This window comes from Drosophila innubila (genome assembly GCF_004354385.1).
Source record: "Drosophila innubila isolate TH190305 chromosome 3L unlocalized genomic scaffold, UK_Dinn_1.0 0_D_3L, whole genome shotgun sequence".
In the NCBI taxonomy this organism is placed as follows: domain Eukaryota; kingdom Metazoa; phylum Arthropoda; class Insecta; order Diptera; family Drosophilidae; genus Drosophila; species Drosophila innubila.
This window is the reverse complement of record NW_022995376.1, coordinates 20982271-21008401: the sequence shown is the minus strand read 5'-3', so window position 1 is coordinate 21008401 and position 26131 is coordinate 20982271. Positions and strand designations below refer to the sequence as shown.

Below are 26131 nucleotides of genomic sequence, written 5' to 3'. Positions count from 1 at the left end.
TATAGCAAAAATGTCTTTGAAAAGAATTTGTAAAAATGTATTTTACTTCATGCAAAATGGGCACAGGGTGTGTGAAAACTAAATTTTATATTGCTTTCATTTAAAGTTCGTATTTATTTTTATTTTCAGCCAACTTTTCAGTCGTATTCAGCACTTCCTTTTCGACAAGTTCCATAAAATAAAGTGAAGTATACTTTTAGGGTTGCCATATAATAAATCGACTTTCATTTAATGCTTTTCCTTAAGTATGCCTTACAGTTTTAAATGGAAGTAATTCGAAAAAGTAATCAGGTGTGTTCCACAACCTATAACTGCGCTAAAGCAACCCAAATCAATTGTTGATGTTCCTGAAAATAAGAAACCATTGCTTTCAATTGTCTAAAAAAATTCTTAAGAGATTTGACAAAATTAGGTATTTATTAAATTGAATGAAAATATCTTTCAACTGAATAAAAATGCATAAATAATACGTTCGAAAATATGAAATCTCTAAAATTTTAGGAACAACAACACTTTGAGCGGTTGTTTTTAAAAATTTTTCTCTTCAAAATCTCTAGAGATTTCTGGAACACACCTGAATACTAAACATGGCTGGTTAATTCTTTTTGTTAAATATATTGTATTTTATTATTATTCAGGTGTGTTCCAGAAATCACTAGAGATTTTGAAGAAAAATATTTTTAAAAACAACCGTTCTAAATGTTGGTGTTCCTGAAATTTAAGAGATTTTATGTTTTCAAACATATTTTTTTTTGCATTTTTATTAAATTTAAAGATATTTTAGTTCAAATTAAAAAATATTGAATATTGTCAAATCTCTCAAGAATTTTTTAGACATTTGAATGCAATGGTTTCTTTTTTTCAGGAACACCAACAATTGCTTTTGGATTGCTTTAGTTTTGTAGAACACACCTCATTGTAACTTTTATTTGATTTACTGTCTTTTTATTATAAATATATCTTTAGTGGTCTTTGATATTTGATTAAGATTTTTGGTTAGTTTTGTGAAGCTTAAATCAAAATATATTTAAATAACAGAATTGATCTAAGACTTTTCACCACGAGAAACCAGTTAATCTAATGCAAAACTTTTACATGCTGCAATAAACTTGTATATGACAATATGTTTTAAAGAAGGCACCTTCAAATTGTTAGCGGCTTAACATTAAATTAAATAATTTTAAATTTAACAGTTACATTTTCTGTAATATCATTCCCAATCGATCTAATGTTTTGTACATTCCTTGCATTCATTGGCACTACATTTTACTGATTTAATTCAAATGCCGTTTTCATTTTTCTTCAAAAAAAAATAATTTTAAGCAACAAAGAATTCATACTTTGAAAGCTGCTTTTTTCTATATTTATACTCTCTTATGGGACGTGAAAAAGTTTCAATATCTTTTATATTTGAATTTTTTATTAAATAAATTTTCAGCGACGAAACAATTTTATTAATTTATAATATTTTTTATTCATTTTAATATCTGTTTTTTATTTAAATTGCAAAAAGATTGTCCATGTCTTTGTTTTCATTTTAAAATTTTGTTCTTGTATTTTATTATTGTTTTTATAAAACAAGAGAAAATTTGCATAGCTTAAAATATTTTTGCTTGCAAAATGATATATGTCCTCGTTCCGAATTTCCCTTTCAACTCAATTCCACATTCATCAACAAATAGATGACAATGAATATTTACTGTAGAATTGATTCGAAAGCAAAACTCAAAATGAACCCTAATAATTGAACAAATCTACGGTTCTAGAAATATAAAAATTGCAAAAAGCTTTATATACGCATTCTGTATTTGTGTTATATAATAAATATTATTTAAATAATTGGTAACGGTGGCCCTCATTAACCTGCTCAATTAATTAACTGTAATAAATTTGTATGCAAATGTTTTTTTTTTTTATTTTATATATATGTTATTTTATCGTTTTAATATATTTTGTTTTAATTAATTGTTTTTGGTTGTGTTTATCACAAGACTTTAAGGTTTGATTTGGTTTAGTTATTTTTTTTTTAAATATAGTTTTAGGTGTATTTTTTGTTTAGTTTTGGTCTTCTACATGCAAAGTTTGCAGGGCGTTAGTTGCTTTCGAAATAAATTGTATCTAAAATACTTGGGCGTTTTTTCATAGTTGGGTTGGCATAGCTTCTCGAGTTTTAGTTTTTTAAATTTGTTTCTTTACATTTAGATTTTTTTTTATAAGATTTTTTCTATTAGCTTTGATATGTTTCTCAATTAAATTGTTTAATCCAATTCCTGCTGCTACATAGGTGTTACAAATTTACTAGTGCTAGCAAATCAAATCAAGGAATTGTATAGCAATTATTAATTATTAACTAAAGATGTATGCGATATAATTATATAGGTTTCAACTATAATTTTATTTTAATTTTCAATAAATTTTACAAATAAAATAAAGTTAAGAAAAATATCCAATTACTGAGAAATTCATACATTTAGAATCGTCAAATGTACACGGGTCAGATCTGTTTTTTAATATTTTTGAGCAACATAAAATTATTATGATAATATTTTGACATATTTGGAGGCATTTTGAACTAAATTATTTATAATATTAGACTACAATTGTTGTAAATAGATGTATGTATGTATATAACTTCAATATATGTATTTATAAATATGAGTTTCGGCATTCATTTTGCTCTTGTTTTTAACTACGCATAGATAAAGCGGTAAAGCTGATTTGTGGGTTGCGTTTTGTGTTGAGTTTTCGATTTATTTATAGGCTAGGTCTTTTGTTTTAGATGGTGTTTCATTTTGGTACATACTTTCAGCATTACTTTTTAATAAATCGTTTATGTATCGTTAATTAATGCTAAACATTCGCGTTTAAATTTAAATATTTAATGCATTTGTCGAGCAATTTGCAAGTTTCGTAATTTTAATGTAGGTTTTGTTTTTAAAAAAAGGCAGTCGAAAATGTTTTCGTATATTATTAATTTTGCATTAATTTAATTCTCGTAAGTATTTAAATATTAACAACTTATGTTAAACAATTCGTGTGTATATGTGTGTGTTTGTGAATTAAATATTTTAGCAACTCATTCCTTTAATTATTTTTATCTAATTTTTTTATTATCACTTGTTTTGCCTTTTTTATTTTAATAATGTATTAATTGTTAATTAAATTACTTTGTGTTTCCCTTTGTTACATTAAAGTTAAATGACTTTAGCAAGGCTTTAAGAACTTAAAAAACAGCAATTATCCTATTTTCTTTGCGTGATTTTCTCTACAAATTAATTTTCTTTAAATTTGCTTATGCTGTTTTTGCTTTGTTTTTATACCGCTCGCCTTTTGGTTGTGTTTGGTTTGCATTTGTTGGTTGCTTTTAGCTTAATCTTACGAAAATCCTTTATAGTGTACAAAAAAGAATATCAGAAATATGGAATAAGCAGTTGGAAATGTTATTCTAGCAATGACATCGATCGTCTTTGCCACACGAATCGGATGCGGTGGCTCTTTCTTGCGCACTTGAACGAAGCAGGTCTGAAATAAAGAAGAACTATATTAGTAAAGATTCCTTATTATGTAGTACACATAAAGATAGTATTGTTATGAGTGGTAGTTCCTGGGCTCACCTCCGTGGCGCAACCGTTGTTGGCCGAATGGGTGCACGGGCTGTTGCTTCCGCCGCATGTGGTGCATGCCACAATCTCGTTCGGTGCGCCGGCGTCGCGTCGCTTCTCGCCCTGATAGATGGCGGTAAATTTAAAAAACTAATGCGTTAATTGTTGGGTCACACCAAAGTTTATTACAAAATGCATAAAGTTAAGTTCGAGTAGGTAGAAAAAAAAGTAGAATACAACGTTATTATTTACACACGGACACACACATACGCATTCGGTTGCACAACAAAAAGTTGGAAAACGAAAATTGTTGCAGTTGCAGTTTGGTTGCATTTGGTTGTTTGCATTTCGTTATAAAAACACAGCAAAAAGCATTGTTTATTTAAGTACGAGTTGTATATATATAAAAAATAGAAAAAGAACATATTTTCATTAACGGTTTATTGAACATGTGAAGAGTTAATTAAAATAAATCAAAGTTTAACTACAAAATTTATATTTGGTAAAAAGCGCTGTCAAATTGATTTTAAGACTTTTAGCATCATTTTTTTTTTGTAAACTACAAAATATATTAAAGTATTTTTTAAAATGTATTACTCCATACTTACGGGCTGTAATTGTTCATAAATTTTGATAAATAATTTGTATTTTTGAGGCAGCATTTAAAGAAGTGGAAGAAGTAGATGCATATTTAATACGGCTGCTCAAATTGATGGATCAATTCATTAATTTGTAATAGTAATTTGCTAAGATCTTTTTTTTTTTTTTTGCTGATACAACTGTAAGTTTTTATTTTATTTTTATAGTATAAGCTTTGGCAATTGGTATAATTTATTTATGTTATGGCTGACATGGATAATAATGGCATGAGAATTTTGCTGTGGGTCAATGAGATATATTAATTATAAATTTAATCATAAATAATTCATATTTAATTTAAAACAAATGATTTATTTCGATTATTAAATTTCGTAAAATTCGTGTAATGTATTTGTATTATAATGAAATGTTACTGATTGATTGTTTGTGGGATTTGTTTTCGGTTCATAGGATGTGCTGTTTACACTAAGCAATGGATGTTTTTTATATTAAGCGTGCTCAACAAATTTACATAGATATTACGAGAACGGTACACATAGCTAGAGGAAAGAGTTAAAAGTTCTCTTCAACACGATTACACAGGTGTTTCTTTAAGTTGAATTAAAAATAAACATACACAGACACACATAGAATGTAATTGAAACAAAGCAATGTGGGACAGTATAACTTAAATAACTTAATTATAATACTGACTATCTGTTCTGTGATCAATGTCATATAATTTCAAATAGGCGAGAATGTGCAATAGTTTAACTTAAAATTAGAGTGTAATTAAAATTTAGAACATGACTATTTTATTTCCTAAATTCGTTTTTTGTTTGAAATTCCATATAGTTATGTGTTTAATTAGCTTTAGAGTTTGAGTTTTATTAATGATCTGGTGAAGTCAGAGGTGGCAGCAGTTACATAAATAAATCACATAGCTGTGAGGTAGTTGCAAATATATTGCAACTACTGTGGCACGTACTCTGTTTGGACATGATTTTAAATGAAAAAAACGTTGCAGTTTCCTGGCTTAAATAATGTCCAGAGTCAAAGTGAAGGAGTGAGCGGGAACTTAGAAATAGAATTGGATTGCAGTGGGTGTGCCTGGCTGATTTGTCTTTGTTGTGGGGCTAAAGAATGTAACTGCACTCGACTGACCTCATTAGCTGCGACGTGCTGCCGAAAACTTCAACTCAGCACTTGCAGAAAGCTACTTAAATTGTTCAAATGATTTATTTAACAATAAATGTGCGCCAAAGAGGGGTTTGCTCTTATTTTTCTTAAAACCAATTGCGACCCAATTAACTAACTTAACTTAATCAAATAAGCTATACAATTTTTTTTTTATACAGAATAAATAAGTAACAAAAACAATAACAATAAAAAATATATAACTAAGCAATTCCATTAAAATTGTTGTGACATATTTTTCTGAAAAGCTTTTTTTATTTTTAGGTCACTTTTATAATTTTAAACTACTCCCTGTGAAACGCATTAAATTATAGGTATTGCATACTTTTCAGCTGCTTGAAAAATGTTCCCTCTTTTTTTTAATCTAAGCAGTACGCTTTACACTTTTTCCTAAAATACACTCGAAAGTAAAATTCAGAATGTTGCTCTAGATAGATTTCCGAGTTTCGGGTATGATCTATATATTAAAATGAACTCCAACTCCAGAGAACTTTCAAAAAACAGCCTATCGAATCACTGGGGAATTTGTAACACTTCTCATCCCGACATAAACTTAAACAACAATTTAATTTTATTAACACAATGCCTGGTAACACTTGAAAAATGTATGCCAAGTGGGATATTTTTGCACAGTGCAATTAGCACTGACAACATAACTGTGTAGAGTGAAGTACAACGAGAAGTGGAGAGAAGAGGAGAGGAGAAATTGGTGGTTGTGGCAGAACCTACATTCAAGAATGTTTGCTGTCAGCTCAATTCCCCAAAGATTTTGTTGCCTATGGAAAGTTGTGCAAAACTTTGTGTCGTTGACTTTAAAATGACTCGCGAGTTGCTTAAAGTTTTCTCTTAAACCGGGTACGTCTTTTTCGGGGTAGTTCTCATATTTTTTTTTTTTTTTTGACAATTATGATGCATTTAATAGGAATGTATCTTTTGCTTTTATTTAGCTCTTTCCACTTTCTTCACTCGTTTGTCTTCCATTTTGTCGTTTTCGCTGTTTTTGCTTCATGTTGTTTTTCGTGTTGCTCCCAGGCTCATTACGGTATTTTCCACTTTGGGTACTCATGAATAATTATGTTGCCCTGGTTCGAAGCGACTCAGACAACATTCAAGCGCCAACTTGCCACCTGCCACCTGCCTTGGCTGCCGTGCGTCAATTTAAACGCGTATACCATTTTTAATTTACATGTTAATGGCCGAAGAGCATTTCTCGAGCCACCTTCTTGTTGTTGTCCTTTTACTCATGTAATTGTTGTTACCAACAATCCGCCTCTTCCCATGGTTGTTTTTGTTGTTGTCGAGTGTCGGAACTCGTCATGGCATGCTCTTCAAATGGCTGCATTTTGCGATATGCTTTTCATCACGTTCAGTAATTGTTCTGCGTTTTCTTTTCCTTTTTACTTTTATTTATTTTTGCATTTCCGTTGATGATTTCCTTTCTTGATAGTGTTCTCTAGCGATTTCCTTCCGTTTGTTTTTTGTTTGTTTTCTTGTAGTTTTCGTTCTTAAAGCTTTCAAGAGATTTTATTCACTATTAAAAATCGTTTCTCGCAGTAAAGAAGTTTTTGGCAAAAACTTAATAAAATCTTATATAGATCTATGAAGCATTTGTAAGTGCTTGGTTCGGTTTTAAATTTCGTAGGGAAAGAAGAAGATCGTTTTGGAAAAAAAATTTGGTAAAACATTTATATTATCTAAATTTGTATGGCTTGATTTCTAATTGAATTAATATTTAAATAATGCAATTGGTCTAAAGAGACAAGATAGAAATATTGTAAAATTGCTTGAAAAATATTTGAAAACAATATTGTGTATTTCAAATGTATAATTATTTATATACTTTGTAATGATTTTTGTTTAAAATATTTATAATTTGAATAATTGAAATTAAATTAAGTTAATTTAATTATCCCAACATGTCATTACTTTGCCTATTTTTCCAAAATTAAACTTATGTAATTGTGAAAATGTTGTAAGAACGTTTTAACAAACTTTGTAATCTGCTACAACAATCATTTAATTTTAAATGGAAATTAAAAATAAAATTTGATTAATCTTAAAATAATTTCCAATTTATTATCAGCATTTATTACTGTTAAATACTGTACTGTAAACACTTTTGAAATCAGCGCAACCTAAGGCGATTACTCAGACCCCAAATGTTTTTTCTTTTTGCTGGTTTTTCATTTAAAGTTCAATTGCAAGTTGGAAAAAACTTGGCTGTGTATGAGTGTGTGTGTGTGTGTTAGAGAAAATTGCAATCAAAATAACCGCAAGCAATAAAGTTTAGTGGGCAAAGTGGTTTGGCTGCTTTGCGACAAAGCCAAACTACCAAAGAACTGCGAACTGAGAATTGAGAACGGAGAACTGAGAACTGAGAATGAAGAAGAGTTTCCCTTATTGCTGCTGGGCTTTGATTTCGCTTTATCCAAACTTGTTAACATTGTTATAGTTAGTTATTAGTTGTGCATGGGGCAATTATAACAACAACACCAAGAACAACAAGATAATGGAGGGTTAGTTCGGTTAGTTTGTTTCTTTTATTTTCTTGTACTTGGGTCTGTCGTTGTGTCGCAACTACTCACAGTTTCCCTTGTTCTGGTTGTCGTCATCATCGACTCCTCATCCGCCGTGTATACATTGCTCGGCGAATTGGAGCGCGAAGATTTCCTGCGTGGCGGTTTTAATGGCAATGCCAATTGACATTGATGCTCGGCCATTTCGATAGACTGCAGTGGCTGCTGCTGATGCTTCTCCTCTTCTTCCTCTTGGCCTGCCTCTTGGTCGCGCTCGATGCGCACGGCCAGAGCTGGCGTGCTGGTGGCAACGGAGCGACGCAGCGTGGAGGAGCTGGTGGAGATTACATCCTCTTGTTCATCCTTAAACCTAACACGCGTGGCAGCTACAGTTCCCGTTGCCGTTGCCATTGGCTCCTCATAGATATGCTCGGCAGGGATTGGGGCAGATTTCACACCTGGCGATGTGGATGTCGATGACGGGCTTCTTGTGGCTTCGCGGCCGCTTTTACGTTTAATCGAACGTGCCCGCAAATTTTGCACTGCCGCACCAATGATGCCACCGTGCGCCTCCTGCCACCGCATGCCGCCGCCAAAGGGATCCTCCTCCTCCGCCGCGTGACGAGGTGTGCCCGGCGTTGCCGTCGATGCGGCCGTGCCCATGGAAAGCGGCGTATTGGCCATGGCCGGAGTGGCGACGGCGCTTGCCTTTTTTGGAGTAGGACGACAAAGCAGCGTGAAATTCTCTTTCGATTACTTCCTATATTGGATGTGTGGATGGGACAGTTGGGTGGTATAGTTTTGTACTTTATCGGTTTTTTGATTTTTGATTTTTGATTTTTGTTTTTGAGTTTTGTTTGTTTTGTTTTTGCACATTTGAGAGACAGAGAGAGAAAGAGAGACATATGTTGATGTTGAGATTGGAGAGAGTTTTGTCTTTTAGTTAGGATTTTGATTGCCGCATGCTCGATATAGCTTTTTTGGTTAGTTTCAATAGCATTCGATTACATTCAGTTGTTGTATCTTCTTCTCTTCATTTTTTTACTCCATAAATGCCGAGATGTTAATTGCAAATCTCTTTAGTGGGGATGGATTGTGAGGGGAAGGACAATTATGAAGATTGCTTTTAAGTTTGTAGCTGTTGTTGATATGTTAGACTCTGAACAACATAATATTGTTAACATAGATTGTTAACATTTAATTTCATAAATGTTAATTTTTTACTGAACTTAATGGTACATATAACAATAAGTTAATAAGTTTTGTTCCATATCGAGGTGTTTAACATTAAACTGTTATATGACGCTCAGTATGGAATTTGTTATGTTAGCATACACCATTATAATGTTATAAGTATTTGAACGCTGTTAGCAAGCAGTTGTCTGTTAATTAACACATTTAAGAAAGTTCAGTATTATCTAAACCTCACAGCCATTTTATGAAAAAATGTACATAAATATGAATGTAAGTCACTTTATTCAAATAATATATATTAGTTCATATCACATTTTCTTATTTATAGACATTATCTTCATTTGAAATCGCAACTTATTTAAGTAATAAATACACTGAAATTGGTCATTCTATTAATTTATGGCTACATATAACTTATATTCCCGCAAGCTATGTATTAAACTTTTGATTACTCTTTTGAGACAGTTCTCTAAATAACAAAATGCATTCATATCTGTAGATACAAACACCCTAGGCTAAAAAGTCGTTGCCCAATAAAACACAATAAAAAATTTGCTAAAAACAAAGATGAAACACGCACACAATATATATACAGCTATGCTTATAAGTACAGGTATTTTTATAGAGTGAGATTATTATTTCTTTTTTATAGAATATATAGAGATCGTTAGAATGCACAAAATGCACTAAACTCTAATATATGACCACTTAAATTGGGCAAGTGAAAAAGCTTTCAGGCATTGGGCAACTGAAAACCAATAAAATAAAAAGTATTTTATTCCATGTTAGTTCTACAACATACCTTAAAATGTAAACTATAAATTCGAAGTACAATTTTCAAATCGTTCAAAAACAAACGCAAGCATTTTTGATACCCTTTCAGCAGTTTTTTTTTATTGTTTGCAATTTTATTAACTTTTGATTAAAATTGCAGCAGAATCTGGCCTGTTTCCAATTTTAATTTCAAAATCTTCAATAGATTTCAAAGCATATGGACTACTCCAAAACGTTGAAACATGTAATATTTAAAAAAAATTGGAATTCGGAACAGTATTGTGTAGTTCTGCAAGCGTTTTGAATCTTCGGCCAAATCCGTGATTAGCTTCTTCTTCAAAATACAAACGAAAGCGTATTTGCTAGTTGATGTTTATAAGGCGTGTTGTTAAATCATTAACAATAGAACGAAACTTAAAACGAGATTAATTAAGTAAGCAAATATCTTTAATAAATAATTAAACTAATAATATGCTGAATATAAAGTTTAATTTATTGCTCTTTTCGGATTTGTTAATTTTTGTTTTTGTTTTGTAATTACTATATAATAAAGAATAATTTTCCATATTTTCGCATTTGTCGAGTTTCGCTCGTAACATTTTTCCCAATTGTAAGTGATCTTAAAGTGTGTTTTATTTGTTTTATACTTTTTCTATGGAATTTTTTTTATTAAATGTTGTGGTTGTTGTTAATATTGTTGCTGATGATGTAGGTTTGTTAGTTGTTTATTTTGTAGTAGCTATTATCATATTTCAATTTGTAATATTGTAGTTTGTTCAGACTGCTGTGTAGTTTGTAAGTTTTTATTATGATTAAAAAAACAAGTAAAATTTAAACAAAAATAACAAAAACCGAACAAAAATCAAAACAATTAAAGCGTGCTTCTACATTATGTAATTTATTTTAATTAAAGTTATTATATTATTAATTTGATTATTATTTTTTTAAATTTAAATTTATAGGCTTCAAAATCAAATCGAAACACAAATTCGATAAACTAAAATTATAACTTTCTCAAATGCATTTTAAAAGCGAAATTCACATGCCATTTGTTAGATTTGTTTTTCAATTTCTGATTTACTAGTTTTTGGGTGATCTTTTAGTGGCGAAGGAGGAACACCTTGAAAGGGCGAGAGGGGGGAGGGGTAGGTGGGGTGGTTGTGTTCGGTTAAATAAATGTGTATTTCAGTTAAGTTCTTTTCGTGTTGTTGTATTTGTTGGCTCTTCGTTATTAATTTAGTTGATTGAGAGGGGTCGGGCGGGGGGAGGTGCATGAGTTGTGGTTGATAGCTTACCAAAGGACTTGCAAGAATTACTCCGATCCTGCTTAGTACCGCTGGAAGACGCTGCAAAAATGTACACAAAATAATGTTCATACTCGAAAACACACTTTAAGTTTCGATTGTTTGTTGGCTTTTGTTTTTGAATTAATTTTTGGGGGGTTTTTTGTTTGATTCTGCGTTATTTGCGACTTAGTTGCTATTAAGTAAGAAATTCTCGAATATACTTATATCACATATCACAAAAATTGGGAACAATGTTCGATTTTTATTTGGCTTACGCAATTTCTGGTAGAACCCTTTCTTGGTTCATTGCTGTGTTTAAATTAAATAAAATTTAAAATAACTTTTATTTAGATGTTAAATGTATTAAGTGGCATATGACTATGTATTCTTTCATTATTTTGATTTTTATTCGCTTGAAAATTATGAAAATTTGACAACATGTTAGATTCAAGATTTATTCTACCATGAGCATGAGAAAGCGGTCATAAAAATGCAAAGAACAAGTCGAAAAATATATACGAAATACAGTTCTTAATTATCTTAAGCATGCTATTATTTCTGTAATTTTTCTTTAAATTGAATTTCGCACAAGCTTGTTTTATTTATGTTAGCAATATGCCACTTTTATTGTCGGTCAATTCATATGTTAAATATTTTCTTAATGTCAGTACACAACATCCAGGAAAATGCTCAACATGCTAGACTGAGTTTTATTTGTTTTGAATTTTTATTATAAATAAATTAAATAAATAAATATACCTACCTAATGGCATGTACATCAATTAACATCTAATTATTATTTAATTTATATATTTAGATATATATATTTTTTAAGTTTAAATACGGGAACTAAATAAAACGCATTTGTTTGAAATAATCTATTATTGTATTATACAACATTTATTTTCGAAAAACAAATAAAACGATTAACAAAAAAGCAACATGTCAAATATGTGAATTTTCAATAACGAAAAAAAAGAATTTCATGTTTTCATCATTAAAAAAAATGCAAATAAATAAAGGAACTGAGCATTAGCACAATAAATACACATACATAGATAGACTACCCCTCATGTCATACTATATGTAAGTATGTTGAGTAAACATAAAAATTAGTTGAACAAAAATCAAATTGATAGCTTATGTTTACTTTGAGGACATGTATTTTTGTATTTAATTGATTCTTACAGAGGACACACAAATTTACGTCTAATATATTAGAAATTTATAATACAAAATGCTAAAAAGGAAGGGTTCATTTTCAGGGTGGGCGGGGTTTACTTTTTGGGGGGAGCATAAACACAAGGTGAATTTTTTAGCGAGCATTTGTTTGTTGTTTTTGGGCATCGTTTATGTACTTAATGTGTATGTTTAAAACTAAAAAATAATAAATGACAATTTGTTTGGACAGCACAGAGAGATAGAGAGTGACACTAAGAGATACAGCATTGAAGTTTGAAAGAGAAGAAGAAATATTTATAGTAATTTGGTGGAGAAACAGAGAGATACAGAGAGAGAGATATATATTGAGAGAGAGAGAGAGAGAGAGAGAAACAGACGCAACACAATGACTGAAGTTTTTGGGATTTTTTTTTTATATTTCTGTATGACTTTTGCTCAGGTGTTTGATATCGTTTCATTTTGTTGGTGTTAAAAAAATGTACAGGAGGGCATTAAAATTTGTTGTTGGCTCTTTACTGTTGTTGGTTTTTGATGTATGTGTTTTGTTTGTTTGGCTATACGCTTATGTAAAATTTATATTTAATTGCTTAAAATGCATAATAAATCAGCCACAGGCCTCTCGAATGGCCCAACAATTTCATTTGTTATTCTTCATATTTTCTTGACTGTCTTTGCTTGCAATTTAATTTACCTGTGTTACGGGATTTTCGCCGGGCCTATAGACGACGTTGTGCAGCGGACGCTTACGGCCCACATAATTGACGCAAACGAACTCCAGCAAAGAGGCATAAATGAAGCACATACAAACGCCGTCCCACACATTCATCGCCGTTAGATTGGAGACGACGGGCAGGGTGCTGCGGAAACCGTTCGAGGTAGTGAAGAAATTCAGCATTGTTGTGACACCTAATTGTTGCAATTTGCATTCAAGAGAAACAGAAAAACCTTGAATTAGCCATTTGGCACGTAATTACAACCAATAAAATATGTTGCATTCCTTTAGGGGCTAGTGATATGATGGGGAAACATGTTTCATGAGACACTTCTCAGTTCAAAGCAAGTGTGTATAATTTATTTGATTGTTCAGTTTTGTTTTTAATCAGTTTTGCCATTGTTTTTATTTACGTATATATGTACAGAAAAGTTTGTAAATTAAGTTTAATGGGCAGCTTTTTTAGCTGCTTTGGTTATGTTTGGTTTGTATTTAATTTTGTGTAAAGCTTACATACTTAAACAGCTACAAAAATTATAGGCGTAACCACTTTTATTAAGGGAAAATCAGTACAAAAAGATGCACTTGCAACACAATGCATTTTATGGTTTTTCTATGTTGCACATTAAAATTAAAATGTTTTGGTTGTTTGAGCAAAAAGAGTTTGAAAAAGTTAAGGATAAATTTTAAATATTTGTAAAAGTGCAAAAGCTTCTTTTTTTATTGGTCGGACTTGCATTCATTTTAATGATATTTTAATTTGGTTGATTTTTATATTTTTTTTAAATGTTATTATATAGTTACGTTTTTTTAAGTTATTTTTCATTTAAGCATTTTTGTCTTTAATTATCATTTTATAATAATCTTTACTTTATATAATTTGGCCAATATAACTTAAAATTTTCAATGTTATTTATAAAAAAATTTAACTAATAGATAATAATATGTATTTAAAACCATTATAAAATTCTACTATTCTCTTTTTCCACATTTTCCATTAAGAGAAATATTTAGTTCAGTGCTAGACTAATTTCATATTAAATAAATATGTAAGCACGTAACTTGTGCTATTAAATAATGAACTATTTAAGCTTTGCCCTTTTCTTCTATAATTTAATTTATTTAAATGGCTTTTATTGACACACAAAGCGAATTGCATTGAAGTCATTTATCTAATTTGATATTCCCTCGACCTGAAAATGCAATTTGCAGTAGAGCATAATCAATCTGGGCTGTCTAATTAGTTGTGTCAACAATGTGCTAGCTGCATTTGCCAGTAACAAATTTAACTATTTTGGCAGCATGCGAGAAGTATTCAGAGCTCAGCATTCAGCACACAGGACACAGGATGCAGGACTCAGCACTTTCATCGATTTTCAATTTGCCAACGCTGGAAACGAAGTCAAAATCTCAAAGTTGCACTCAAGCGAAATGTGGCAGCAACACAGGCAGCAAAAGCAGCTCAAGAGCTAAGCAGCTCCCAAATGAGGCACAAAGTTGGCAAAGATGTGGCAGAAGAGGCAAGACGCAAATTGCTAGGGGTTGCATTTACAAGCAGCACATTTCGATGTGACGCAAAATTGTTGCTCGACAAAAATCCATCAGCAGACAGCGATTTGGCTAACAAAAGGATAACGTTGACATTTCGACATTAAATTTGCTGAACTAAACTGAGTCGTTTAACTATTTAAAGCATACTCCAGCTCTTTGCTGGCCAGTTGCTGTGGCTCTTAACTCCAATATTCATAAGCCAATGCTGCTACAGCTCTTAACGTGGCTAACTTACAGCATCAGCTGCTCAACTGTCGTTGACAGTCCACGCACAGAACGCGAGAGCTTGCCTATTTGCACATATGGCTGCTTATGCATAAATCATCATCTATAACATGCCCAAGTCGACATGATCATCATCATCATCATTATTATTATCATTATTATCATTACTAGCATTGCCACAGCACAATCGTGTCCATGTCCAAGTGTTATTCTCCCTTTCCCTTTCATTATCCCTTAAGCCCAGCTCCTTAGTTCCATTTGTTGTTGTCGACTTTGTTTTTGATTGTATGTGTATGTGTGTAAATGTGTGTGTGCATGTCTGTGGCAGTTGCAATGTCTGCCAGTGTCACTTTTGATGATTCGGTGTTGACATTCGGTTGTCGTTCTGGGTCTTTTTTGGTATCCGTTTCCCTTGCATTCCATTTTGAAAAGTATCGCATATTCCATAATTGCATTGCTTGTATTTTCCTTGCTTTTGCAATGCTCTGTTTTGATGTTTTCATTTCTTTTTAGACAATTGTCATGCCAGTCGTCCAACACAACAGCTGCCAAAGACATTTTTAAAGGCGAAAACTTGTTAAAATTCTTAAAGTGAGTTCAATAATATTCTCTGCAGTATAATGAAAAATTATTTTCCCCAAAATTCGGACTATAGACACTTTGTTGACTTTTGAAACATTCTACATTACATAAAACATTAATGATTTAGCATGTTTAATGTGGTTAAGTACATCACAATATATAATCCATAAACTCATATATATTTTTTTAAATGTATTTGAAGAATACTTAAAAATGAAATTAATTTGTGTTGTGTTTTTAAAATAATTATTAACTGATACTTTGTTTTTTTATTTTCATATTCAATTATATTATTTAACATATTTATACATTTATTATTTATTGTTAAATATTATTTTTTTATATTTTTATTATATATTAGTCATAAGTTTCTTAATTTTATTCATATAAAAAAAATTAATTATATTTTCAACTATTCAGGATGAACTAATTTGGGTTGATGCTCTTTTCAATTCATATAAATGACTTTTTAATAAGTCGCAAAGAGAAGTTTAAGTAAGTAATAAAGAGTGACATGCAATGGAAAATTTCAAGAATTGATGATTTGAATAAAATTGTGCAAAATTTAAAGTATTTGTTAAACTAAATATAAAGTAGTTCGAGCTATCCAAGTGATGGTGAAAACGGAAACATAAGGAGATAATGAGTGTATTAAAATATAAGAAAGTCTAGCACCTAAATATTTATAAATATATTATTGGATGGTTATCATGAATTTGATGCAATAGGTGGACCTCAGCTGGAAACTAAAGTAGCCTATAATAAACTGTTGATTTAATTATTTGCCAATTGTGTTTATAGCCTGTTGGAAGAGGAGAATTAAGATTGAAATTTGGACAAGGACTCGCTAGGATTCGACTAGCTAAGCTGCGCCTAGGATGCCGCTACATTAGTAATTGTAAGACTACGATTTTTGGTTTGGTTTTTCATATGATCAAACTCTGTTGTACAAGTAAATTTTTCGTTTTTTTTTTGCAGTTAAAATTTTGTTTTGTTTTTATATTGGATTTTGATTTACGTACCGATCATTACCCGGGCTGGCACTGCATTCCATTCCAGCCAAAATGTGATAAACGACGAGGTGACCAATATTATGCCAGGTATGAAAACGGTTGTAAAATAATACGCACGATCACGGGTAAATGTCAACTCGACCTGTAGGCAACTGTAATTACCTTAAAGTACAAGGCCAAAATCGTTGAATTTGGCACACAAATTAAAAATCTCTTAGCACACAAAGAACTGTTAACGGCGAAGGACGCAGCACAATATTTAGACAGAGACAGTGACAGAAACAGAGAAGGACAGAGAGAGAGAGACAGAAACACACATAGACTTAAGACCTAACCTAGCCTAACCTATTCACCTATGGTAAATATTCTCTAATCTAATCAGTTCTAGTATTATATGAGCTATACTTATAAGGATCAATAAAAAACATCAAAAAGTGTTAAAAATATTTGTGTTTTGGGTTTCTGAAATCCTCGGTTTTGAGGGGAATTAAAATTGGCATACAAAAATCTACAAGTAAACGGAATTCATGCAGCAATCCTTACGAAAAAACGATATATATTAAACTGTTCAAGAACTAGTGTCTCATACTTTTGCTGGGAAGTGTTAACGCATTTAAATCAAAGTTTCCTAATTGGTTTTCGCATTGTGTATTTAGTTTTGGGTATGTGTCAAACTACTTGATAAGCCGGAAATTGGAAAAACATAAATTATTACGCAATCGAAATGTGAAATAAGTATTACAAATTACGCATGAAAGGGCAATCAAAAATTATATTTCTACAAAGGCGATAGAAATCAATTCTCAATGGCGTATGCAAAATTGATTTATTTATATTTTATCTGGGTTTTTTGTTTTCGTTTTTTTTTTTTTGTGTGAAAGAGCGAGAGAGGATAATTTTGATATAAAAACAGATATTTAGTTAATGGTATCATTTGGTATTTTATATTTTTTTTTTGTTTGTTTGATATGTATTTATTGGGTTGGTTTTTGTTTGTTACCTATCATTGATCTAGCTGGCACGGCATTCCATTCTAGCCAGAATGTAATAAAGGATGACGTCACCAATATAATGCCAGGTATAAAAACGGTGGTGAAATAGAATGCACGATCTCTGGTAAAGATTAAATCGACCCTAAGACAGCTGTAGTTCCCTATGGAATCGATTTTTCGGCATTGTATTGTGTTCAATATATTTTTTTTTGTTTTTTGTTTGGATTGATATTTTGGGAGATGGCCAAGTTGTTGTTTGTTGTCGTAGCATTTCAATCGTATTAACGTTTTGATAAAGGGTAGACAAAGATTAGACCATTAGATAGACGAAAATATTAAAATTTATTTATTTTAATTGAAGCCAATAAACCAAGCTTCAATCCAGATTACAAGTAAAACTTACAGAAAATACCGTAAATCAAGCCAACTAAAAACTGCACTCTAAACTAAGGAACTAAGAAACTGAAATTGTAGCTGCAAATGTTGTTATTAATTTTTTTTTTTTGTTGGGGCTGCTCAATTTCTTTAAAGCTGCTGTAACTAAGTACGGAGTATAAGACGAAATTAAATATCGGTATAAAGTATTTTAAATACTAATCAAAATCATAGAGACAGCCTTGAAAGCATTACATAAAAATCAAATAGACACATCCACATCAAAATTAAGACTATTAACTGAGGCATAACTTACCTCGCCAACTGTTTTGATCACAGGGCGTCGTTTGATTCTTAATCAAATACGCATTCAATGTGGTCAACGAGGGACTTTTGCGCAGTGTATCCTCATCATTCTTCCAAACGTACTTGATTTGTGCTTCCTCGTAGGAAACTGAAAGAGAAAGAGAACGAGAAAGAGAGAGAAAAATAGAATCAGTATAAGTTAAAGCTATTCAATGCTTGACTTAAGTCAGTTTTGTCGTAAACAAGCTCACGTACACAGCACACGAACGCGACTTTTTGTAAGGATTATTCTTAACGAAACTGTAAGAAAGCAGAAGAAATGTCGATGCACTAATACACGTTGAAAGTTACTATGTGGAAAGCATTACAAAAGGTTTTTGAATCTAAAAATAAGCTAGATATCGATTTATCTTCCTTAGGTTATATTAAACTTTATGTGTGAAAAGTAGTTCAATATTTAATAGAGTCACTTTGAAAATTCCATACCAACTTAAAGAAAGCATCGGTTTTAACATATGTATAAAATCTAAATGTCACATATTTTTTTATTGCTGAGAAGTATTGAATCAGGATTTCGAAGATTTTTGAAGATTATCAATCACAATTTTGTGAATTAATTCAATATTTTAACAATATTTTGATATTAAATAAGTAGTTCTTTATATTTTATAGCCAACTTAGTTTGTTGATTTGCTGTAAGATGTTTTCACTTCTTAATGTAAAACTATACCAAAATTTAAGTTTACATTTTATACTTACAGCTACATCACATTTTAAATAATATGTCTATTTGTTAAATGACTTTTTTTGGTCAACAGGGCTAGCTAAATCGTTTGCCCTTGTCTAATTAAAGGAGTGCAAGCTTTAATAAATCACTTAATCGGGTATCAAATACTCGGAGATTCACACAACATTTGATAAGTCAATTGTGGCAATTAATTAATTTGGTTTTATGTTGGTTGGCGATAAAATGTGTAAATACGTATACGTAATATTCTCTATGTGCTGTGAGTTGCACGACCTTATTTGTTTTGAAATTACAAAGCGGTATTTGTCATAAATTGAATCAAGTCATATTTTTTGATAAAAAAACAAGAGAGACAGGCAACAATAGACGGGAAAAAACACTTTGAGGCCCCCATCAAAGATGAAAATCTCAACGACAGCGCACGTCATATAACGGTGACTTTTCTTTCATTTCCACAAAGTAATTTATGATGTTGTGTTAGCGCTATTATTCTTGTTGTTGTTGTTTTTGCCTTGGTTGACTGGGTTAATAGACATAACGCGCCTATGTACGGGTCTGTGGCAACAACAACTTTTCGAATATAATGCCAAAGACAAAAGGCTAGCACCATGCACAGTGGTGCAATGACAGTAATGAAGACAGTCAAAACTAAAAGAATTACAAATATTAATTCAGTATGTATTTCAATAAAAATACTAGATATTTGATCCTACTGTTTTTAATTTAATAAAATGTTTAAAACCACTTTATAAAATAAATATAAATATAGTGGTAGACAATTAACTGTTAATTTTATTTATCGCACATTTTATTATTATTACAAAAATATCTTCTTAAGTGTTAAATTTCTAGATTTTCGCTTTCAAACCATCAGCTTAGAATCAATGTGCAGCAACGACAACAAAGCAAGGCATTCAGTCAGAAAGCCTGCCAGGCAGTCAGGCAGCCTTGTTAGTCACTTTGTCAGCTTTGTCGGTTCAGCTTCACACATACACACGGACACACACACACACACATTTACTTATACGACGCTACGTCAACACATTTACAGTTACAGTTACACAACAATTTCCCTCGAGTGGCAGTCAACACGGTTGTGCCTCGTTCTTGTCATCATCTGCTTTCATCATCAGCAACATTTTTCATACATTCTTCAACGTTTTCAACACTTTAGCATAATTCGCATATTGCTAACAGTTTCTTTTTTCTGAATATCCCTTTTGTATTTTTAACTAATTGCTTTATGAGCTGACATTTATTTATTGTTGTTATTAAGTTTTATTTGATTTGATTATTGACAAGACTTGTACTTACTACTTTCCATTGAGAACGAGCACTTTGGATCATCGAATGGAAATATGTGCAGGCTGCCCTGACAGGACAATATCAAGTGTCGTCTGCAAACGTACAAAAGAAGTAGAATATATGCATTAAGCAATTTCAAATTAATATTTCATTTTTTTCTTTACAAAGAAAACGGAATTTTCCAGTTGAGCTATACTTTATCCATGTAGAATATTAAAAATGTTATCATACCATATTTATAAATATAAGAGATATTTTTCTAAGAATGTTTCTGATTAAAATTGTAAAATTAGCCTTTTTTTTGTGATAATCAATATAAATTTGAAAACTTTTATTAATTTATGCTAAATGCTCTAATTATTATTATCTCGCTTTGAATTTAGCTCTTTAATCTATACACAGTATCAATTAAAAATGTGGATGTATCTATAATAACGTATACTACTTAATAATACACCATGTTGTTCTGTGCCATTTCATAATTTATTTTCTACAAGCCTGTGACAGTATTCTTCCCCTACCTCTCCCCATATCTCTCTGTCCCGTTAAAAGTTAAGCCCAAGCTTAGGTGCTCTGACAGTTTGAGTCTGAGTTGTCCTCGCTTCGTTCCGTTTGGCTATGCAAACAACAAGACGTCAAAAGACAGAGAGAGAAATAAAAGCGAGAGTAAGTAAATGGCAACTGCAACTTATTTTAATTGCTGGACGACACTTTTACGCTATGCAGTCAATTGGAAAAGTTCTGTTGAATTAAAAAGCAGACAAGCAATGGCTTCCCGCCTCCCTTTTATTTCCCTTTTCTAGCCTGGTCTTGGTAGTAACATGGCATCATGGCAAGATGCGGCAACAGGAATGCTCTAAACGAGACGAGAATCAGCCATGTTGCAACTCGTTGCCATATTGTTACATGTGCAAACTTTGTTTCTGAGTTTTTGTGCATCTGAGTGTCTAGCTGTGTGTGTGTGTGTGTGTGTACAGGTGTGTGTGTGTGTGAGCAAACAGTACACGAGTGTTTTAGTTTTACCTGGCCAGGAGTTGAGTGCACACATGGATCGTTGATAGCCCGCCAGCTTACCCAAATATTTGTTGCCATTTTTGCATTTTTTCATTTTTTTTTCTTTTCTTATACTCTTACTGAAAGAGTATTGTGCCTTTGTCAGAGAATCTACAAAAACTATAAAGATTTTTTTTCAACTTTTATAGTCATCGAAATAAATGTAATAGGCTTTTTCCACGTCCACTCACATTTGCCACATTTGCTCACATTTGAATGTGTCAGATTTTTGGCTTTCCACGACCAAATGTGAAACTGTTAAAGCATTTTCCATTCACCCGAAATAAATCAGCAGTTCGATTTCTGTGCAAAAATTTTATGCTTATTTACTTACTTATTTATTTGTTTTATTTGTTGAACAAAACAGCTGGTTAATTGCTTTTTTCACGATTTTATCGATAAACATCGCGTGTTCGATAAAAAAATACTAAAGTTCGCTGGGGTGAATGGCAAAAAATCTTAACATTCAATATGAATGAGCAAAAATTATCATTCGAATTTTGTACTGAAATGAAGTACACATTCGGCGCGAATGATGAAAATGGAGTCGAATGTGCCAAATGTGCTGTCGGGTAAATAGGCTATAGACTGATGTTAATTGTAGAATTCGAATTAATTGAATTTTCGATGGCTAAAACTGAAATAAAGTTTTCGGATTTAAACTTGATATTAATTTATTGAGATCCGTATCCTTCTAGTTATAGCCGCTAAAGCTCAGTTTGAAAAAAACTGGTTTTGTTATTCTAAATGTGTTTTCAGTATCTTTGAAAAGAAACGCATTTCGCAATACAAAATATTTAAAAAAATATATATATTAATCATTACACAGAACAACATAGCAGTATAGTATACAAGTCAGCATGAAGGACTTTGCTGCTCTGGCTATAACTGTTCATATTGTAATTTAAGATTTATTTCTAAGATACAATTATATAATTTAATAAGTAGTATAAGAGCTTTCAACCCAAGTTGTAACTTTTGAAAATACAAGAAATTTCCCAACTTTTGGTTTAGAATTTATGTCTGAAACTGGAAACTACTTTTGGCTGGTATAAAAATGATTAACACATACATTTTTCAGCTGCCATAAAAGAGAGTATTCTTTATTTGACTTTTCATACACCTTCATTTTATTTTTTTTCTCCTATTCTCTTGTATTCATCTTGTGCTATTTTTCATTACGGCCCCATGTTTGCCAGCTGGCTCACATTTCTTCTCGACTATTTAATATTTCACACTGTCCATACCGAAGAGAACAAAAAATTTAAATTGTACAACGTTGCCCTGGAACTCATCTAATGAATATGAACTTTGTAACATTTGCATATTTAGCGGCCCCCCTTTGGTCCTTTCCCGCCCTGTTCTTTTTTAAGTTATGCGACAAATCGCATATAGCGTAGACATAGGGAATAAATTTATTCATATTTAAGACATAGCAAAAGAGACATACACACCTCATTGCGTACGTAATGGTCCCGTTCCGAAATATTCTTAAAGCGAAATGCATTGGTATGATGGGATCCTTGAAATCGCCATGCATAATGAAGTACGTGTCGGGCGTCCAGATGCTGTCATGATGGTGCAAAGCATTTAAGAAATCATAGTGCGACTTATTGCCATATTGCAGGCGTGGATCGTTCCATTGCTGATTCAATAGAAATTCCACTTCATATTTCTGTAAAAGACAATTTAAACTTGAATGGGCAACCATTAAATTGTTATTCCTGAACTGATCTTACCAAGCTGCTCTCATCGGGCGATGCTAAGCTCAAAAGCAACACATTAACATTAACTGTCAGCGTGCCTGTAAAATTTTATTGAAAATTTAAAAAAGGGCTTTTAATAAATGATTAATCTGTAGTGCTTAAACCAAAGAAATAAAATATATGCAACTTTAAATAGAAATGTAAATATAATATTATACTATAAATACTACAAAAATAAACTAATTCGTAAACTGTGCTAGCTAAAACATAGATATATTAAAAAAATAACAAAAGCATCAACTGTAAGGTCAGTTGATCAGTTTAAATAGTTTGATAGTTTTTGTGATTTGTTTAGGACATTTCACCAACCGCGATTATGTGGTCTCCGTGCATTTTGATTTGTAGCCATATCGGGCGATTGTAAACCACAGCAAAAGTCTTCATCTGTAAAATTTAATGGAGATGGGGCTATACAATCAGGCCGTTAATTTTATAAATTATTAACAAAAGTAGTTCAATTTCCATTTATACTTTAAATGGATTTAAAAAGGCTCACAAGTTGTTGAAGTTTTACATTTATGAATTTACATAAATCCACTTTAATTAATTAAATGATGATTATGCTTTGTTCATAAAAATGCAATTATAAATTCAACTATAAATGGAGAATTAAAAATATCAAACTATATACTTTTATATTAATTTACGGCTTTAAATTAGTTCTCTGTCTTTTAAGATAGATGTGTATAAAGTTTACGTAATTTTTTTTTTTTTTAATTTTATTTCATTGGCATGAAACTTTGAATATTTTATTGCATCGTGTTTTACCCTTAAATTGTTTGTTTATCGGTCTGTAATGCCCTTTAGAATTTCAATTTGCATATCAACAAGTTGTTTTGAAACTTTGTTGAATCTATTTTAAAAACTCATTAAAACTACAAGACTTGTAAAACAGTTTTTCTTTTAGTATTTTGCTTTTTTTAAAATGTTGGAGTATATTAGCCGTTGATAAAATAAAGTTTTTAAAGTTCAAAGTAACTATTTAAAACACGTGCTTTTATCTTTATAGAAAAATACGGAAAGTTTACTAGTTTTTGAATTGAATATGAAACATTAACTTTAAGTAACTTCTTCTTTTTCTACAAATTCTCCTGTCAATTGGTATTAAGCTCTTCAGTTGTACAGACCGTCATAATGGTTACTCGCAATATATAATTATTGTGATGCACATAAGCACACAGCCCGAATTGTAATTACGTACACTTATGGCCAGGCCAATGCAACCACTGACATAAAAACACTCGAGTCATTTTCTTAGCTTCCCACTTGCGAAAACGTTCTAAGAAAATTGCAAGCGTTCTTTGTGCACTCTGGGCCAAGTTGGCTATTAAGTTTAATTGATTTTACAGTGGCAATGCGTTGTCTTTGTCATCGTGGCACTTTGGGATCATTCGGAACATTGGGAACATTGAAATTCCTTCGCTTAACCCGGTAGTTGTCCGTGCAACGTCATTCTTAATGACGTCAGAGACAAAAAACAAAAACAAAAGATAAACGAGACAACTTAATAAGTAGAAGAAAGAACAATGCTTCTTATGGCAGTTGTAGTCGCATCGAAGACACTTAGTTAAATTGAAAATTTAAAGTTGAGAAAAAAGGTTAAAGATGGAAAACTTTGTAAAGTTTTTCTTACCATTTACAGGCGGCAGTAATCGTTTATCATAGCGTTTCTTCTCGAGTAATAAATCTAATATCTCCTTATCAGAACTGGATTCATCGAATCTATATAAGTGGGAATAGTAAAGATTCAATTGTAATTAATGGCTTATCGCAGATTTCAAATAATGTTAGTATATCTCAACACAATAATAAATGTATTTCTCATGACAACAGTTGTGTGTGTGTGTTTCAGTAAATATACATTTGCATCATTTAAGAGAAAGATTTCATGTTAGAATTTTACTAATCATTGTAACAATTGAAAGTCAAGAGAAATTTAAACATGGTATAAATGGAATAGTTTAAATTTTAGAAACAATATTAGAGTTATTGATTAAGTATTGAGGAAGTGATAAATAGTTTTAAGTGGGTAAGTTTTAATTTAAAAAATAGCTGCAAAATTTCAAACTTAATTTTTTTAAAAACAAGAATTAAATAAATAGCAACCAAACAGTGCAATTAGACTTAATGCTATTATAGGTCGTAATAACAAATAGTTTTAAAATACATTCGTTTTTATATTTTCATAAATATATTTATACACCATAAAGTAAGAGAATATTTTTTTAAAGATAATCCTTTTTTTATTAGAGAATATCAGTTAGCATTTGTCTATTGAATTTTATGAAAACTGCTGGCGATGCAGAAAAATAACTGATCTTGTTAGAAATAAGTATTTCGCCTAAAAAATACCTTGAAAACTAACTGAAAGCATTGAAAATAAAAAATGCATGCAATTCACATCAAAATTAGTATAAAATTATTTTAAAAATAATTAAATTTGTGTGCCTTTAGTCTTTTTTGTATGTTTTGGTGTTGGTGCAATAACTTACTTCGACCAATCGATGCCATGACTGAAAGAATTTTAAAAGAAAATAAATAGAAAATTTCGTGTATAAGGGTTACAGGCAATACAGAGATACAAATACAGATACAGATACATTTACATATTTAGATACAGATAATATACAGTTGTAGATAGGGATTTTGATAGTTAAAGAGAGACAGATAAAGAGAGATCATAGATACCGTGTGTAAGAGTGTAAATGAAAATAAAAAAATAAAATGTATTGTCTGCTTTTAGGCTGAGCTCAGCAAGGAGCATATGTGTAGGTAGATATGTATTGTTGGGGCACTTACATGGGATGCTTGTCAATGGCACCCGTCTCCGATTGTGTGGCAGCGGCCGTGGACGTGGTGGTCAGATAGCAAAGCATCAGTATGACACTGGATGCCGCATAGAAGCTGAACGATTGGCTATAATGCTTATAATGCTGGCCCAGATACTGATAAGCGGCAGCCGAGGTGGCGCTCAAATTGGCTAAAATCGCGGCTGACATGGTGGCGGGAACGAAGGCGCTGGCGACATTGTCCGACAGACACTGCCAGGTCCGATAGGCAAGTGGTTGTTGCTGTTGCACCACGACATTCTGTTTCTGTTTCTCATTCTCGTTCTCGTTCTCATACTCTTTTTCACTTTCATTTTCACTTTGAATTTCACTTGCCACGCCCAC

At 31.5% G+C, this 26131-nt stretch overlaps 1 protein-coding gene across 1 annotated transcript; it reads right to left on the bottom strand.

Moving 5' to 3' along the window:
* Positions 1 to 3328: 3328 nt before the first annotated feature.
* On the bottom strand, positions 3329 to 26005 carry LOC117789243 (probable ligand-gated ion channel 46). The gene is made up of 12 exons (XM_034628355.1): positions 25758 to 26005; positions 25451 to 25471; positions 24592 to 24680; positions 22932 to 22996; positions 22647 to 22867; positions 20149 to 20231; positions 18097 to 18234; positions 16423 to 16575; positions 13022 to 13236; positions 7964 to 8602; positions 3615 to 3725; positions 3329 to 3522 (listed from the first exon to the last, which is right to left on the bottom strand). Exons 1-12 carry the CDS (start codon positions 25955 to 25957, stop codon positions 3376 to 3378), a joined length of 2082 nt encoding a protein of 693 aa, XP_034484246.1. The 5' UTR covers positions 25958 to 26005; the 3' UTR covers positions 3329 to 3375.
* Between the last annotated feature and the right edge of the window lie 126 nt (positions 26006 to 26131).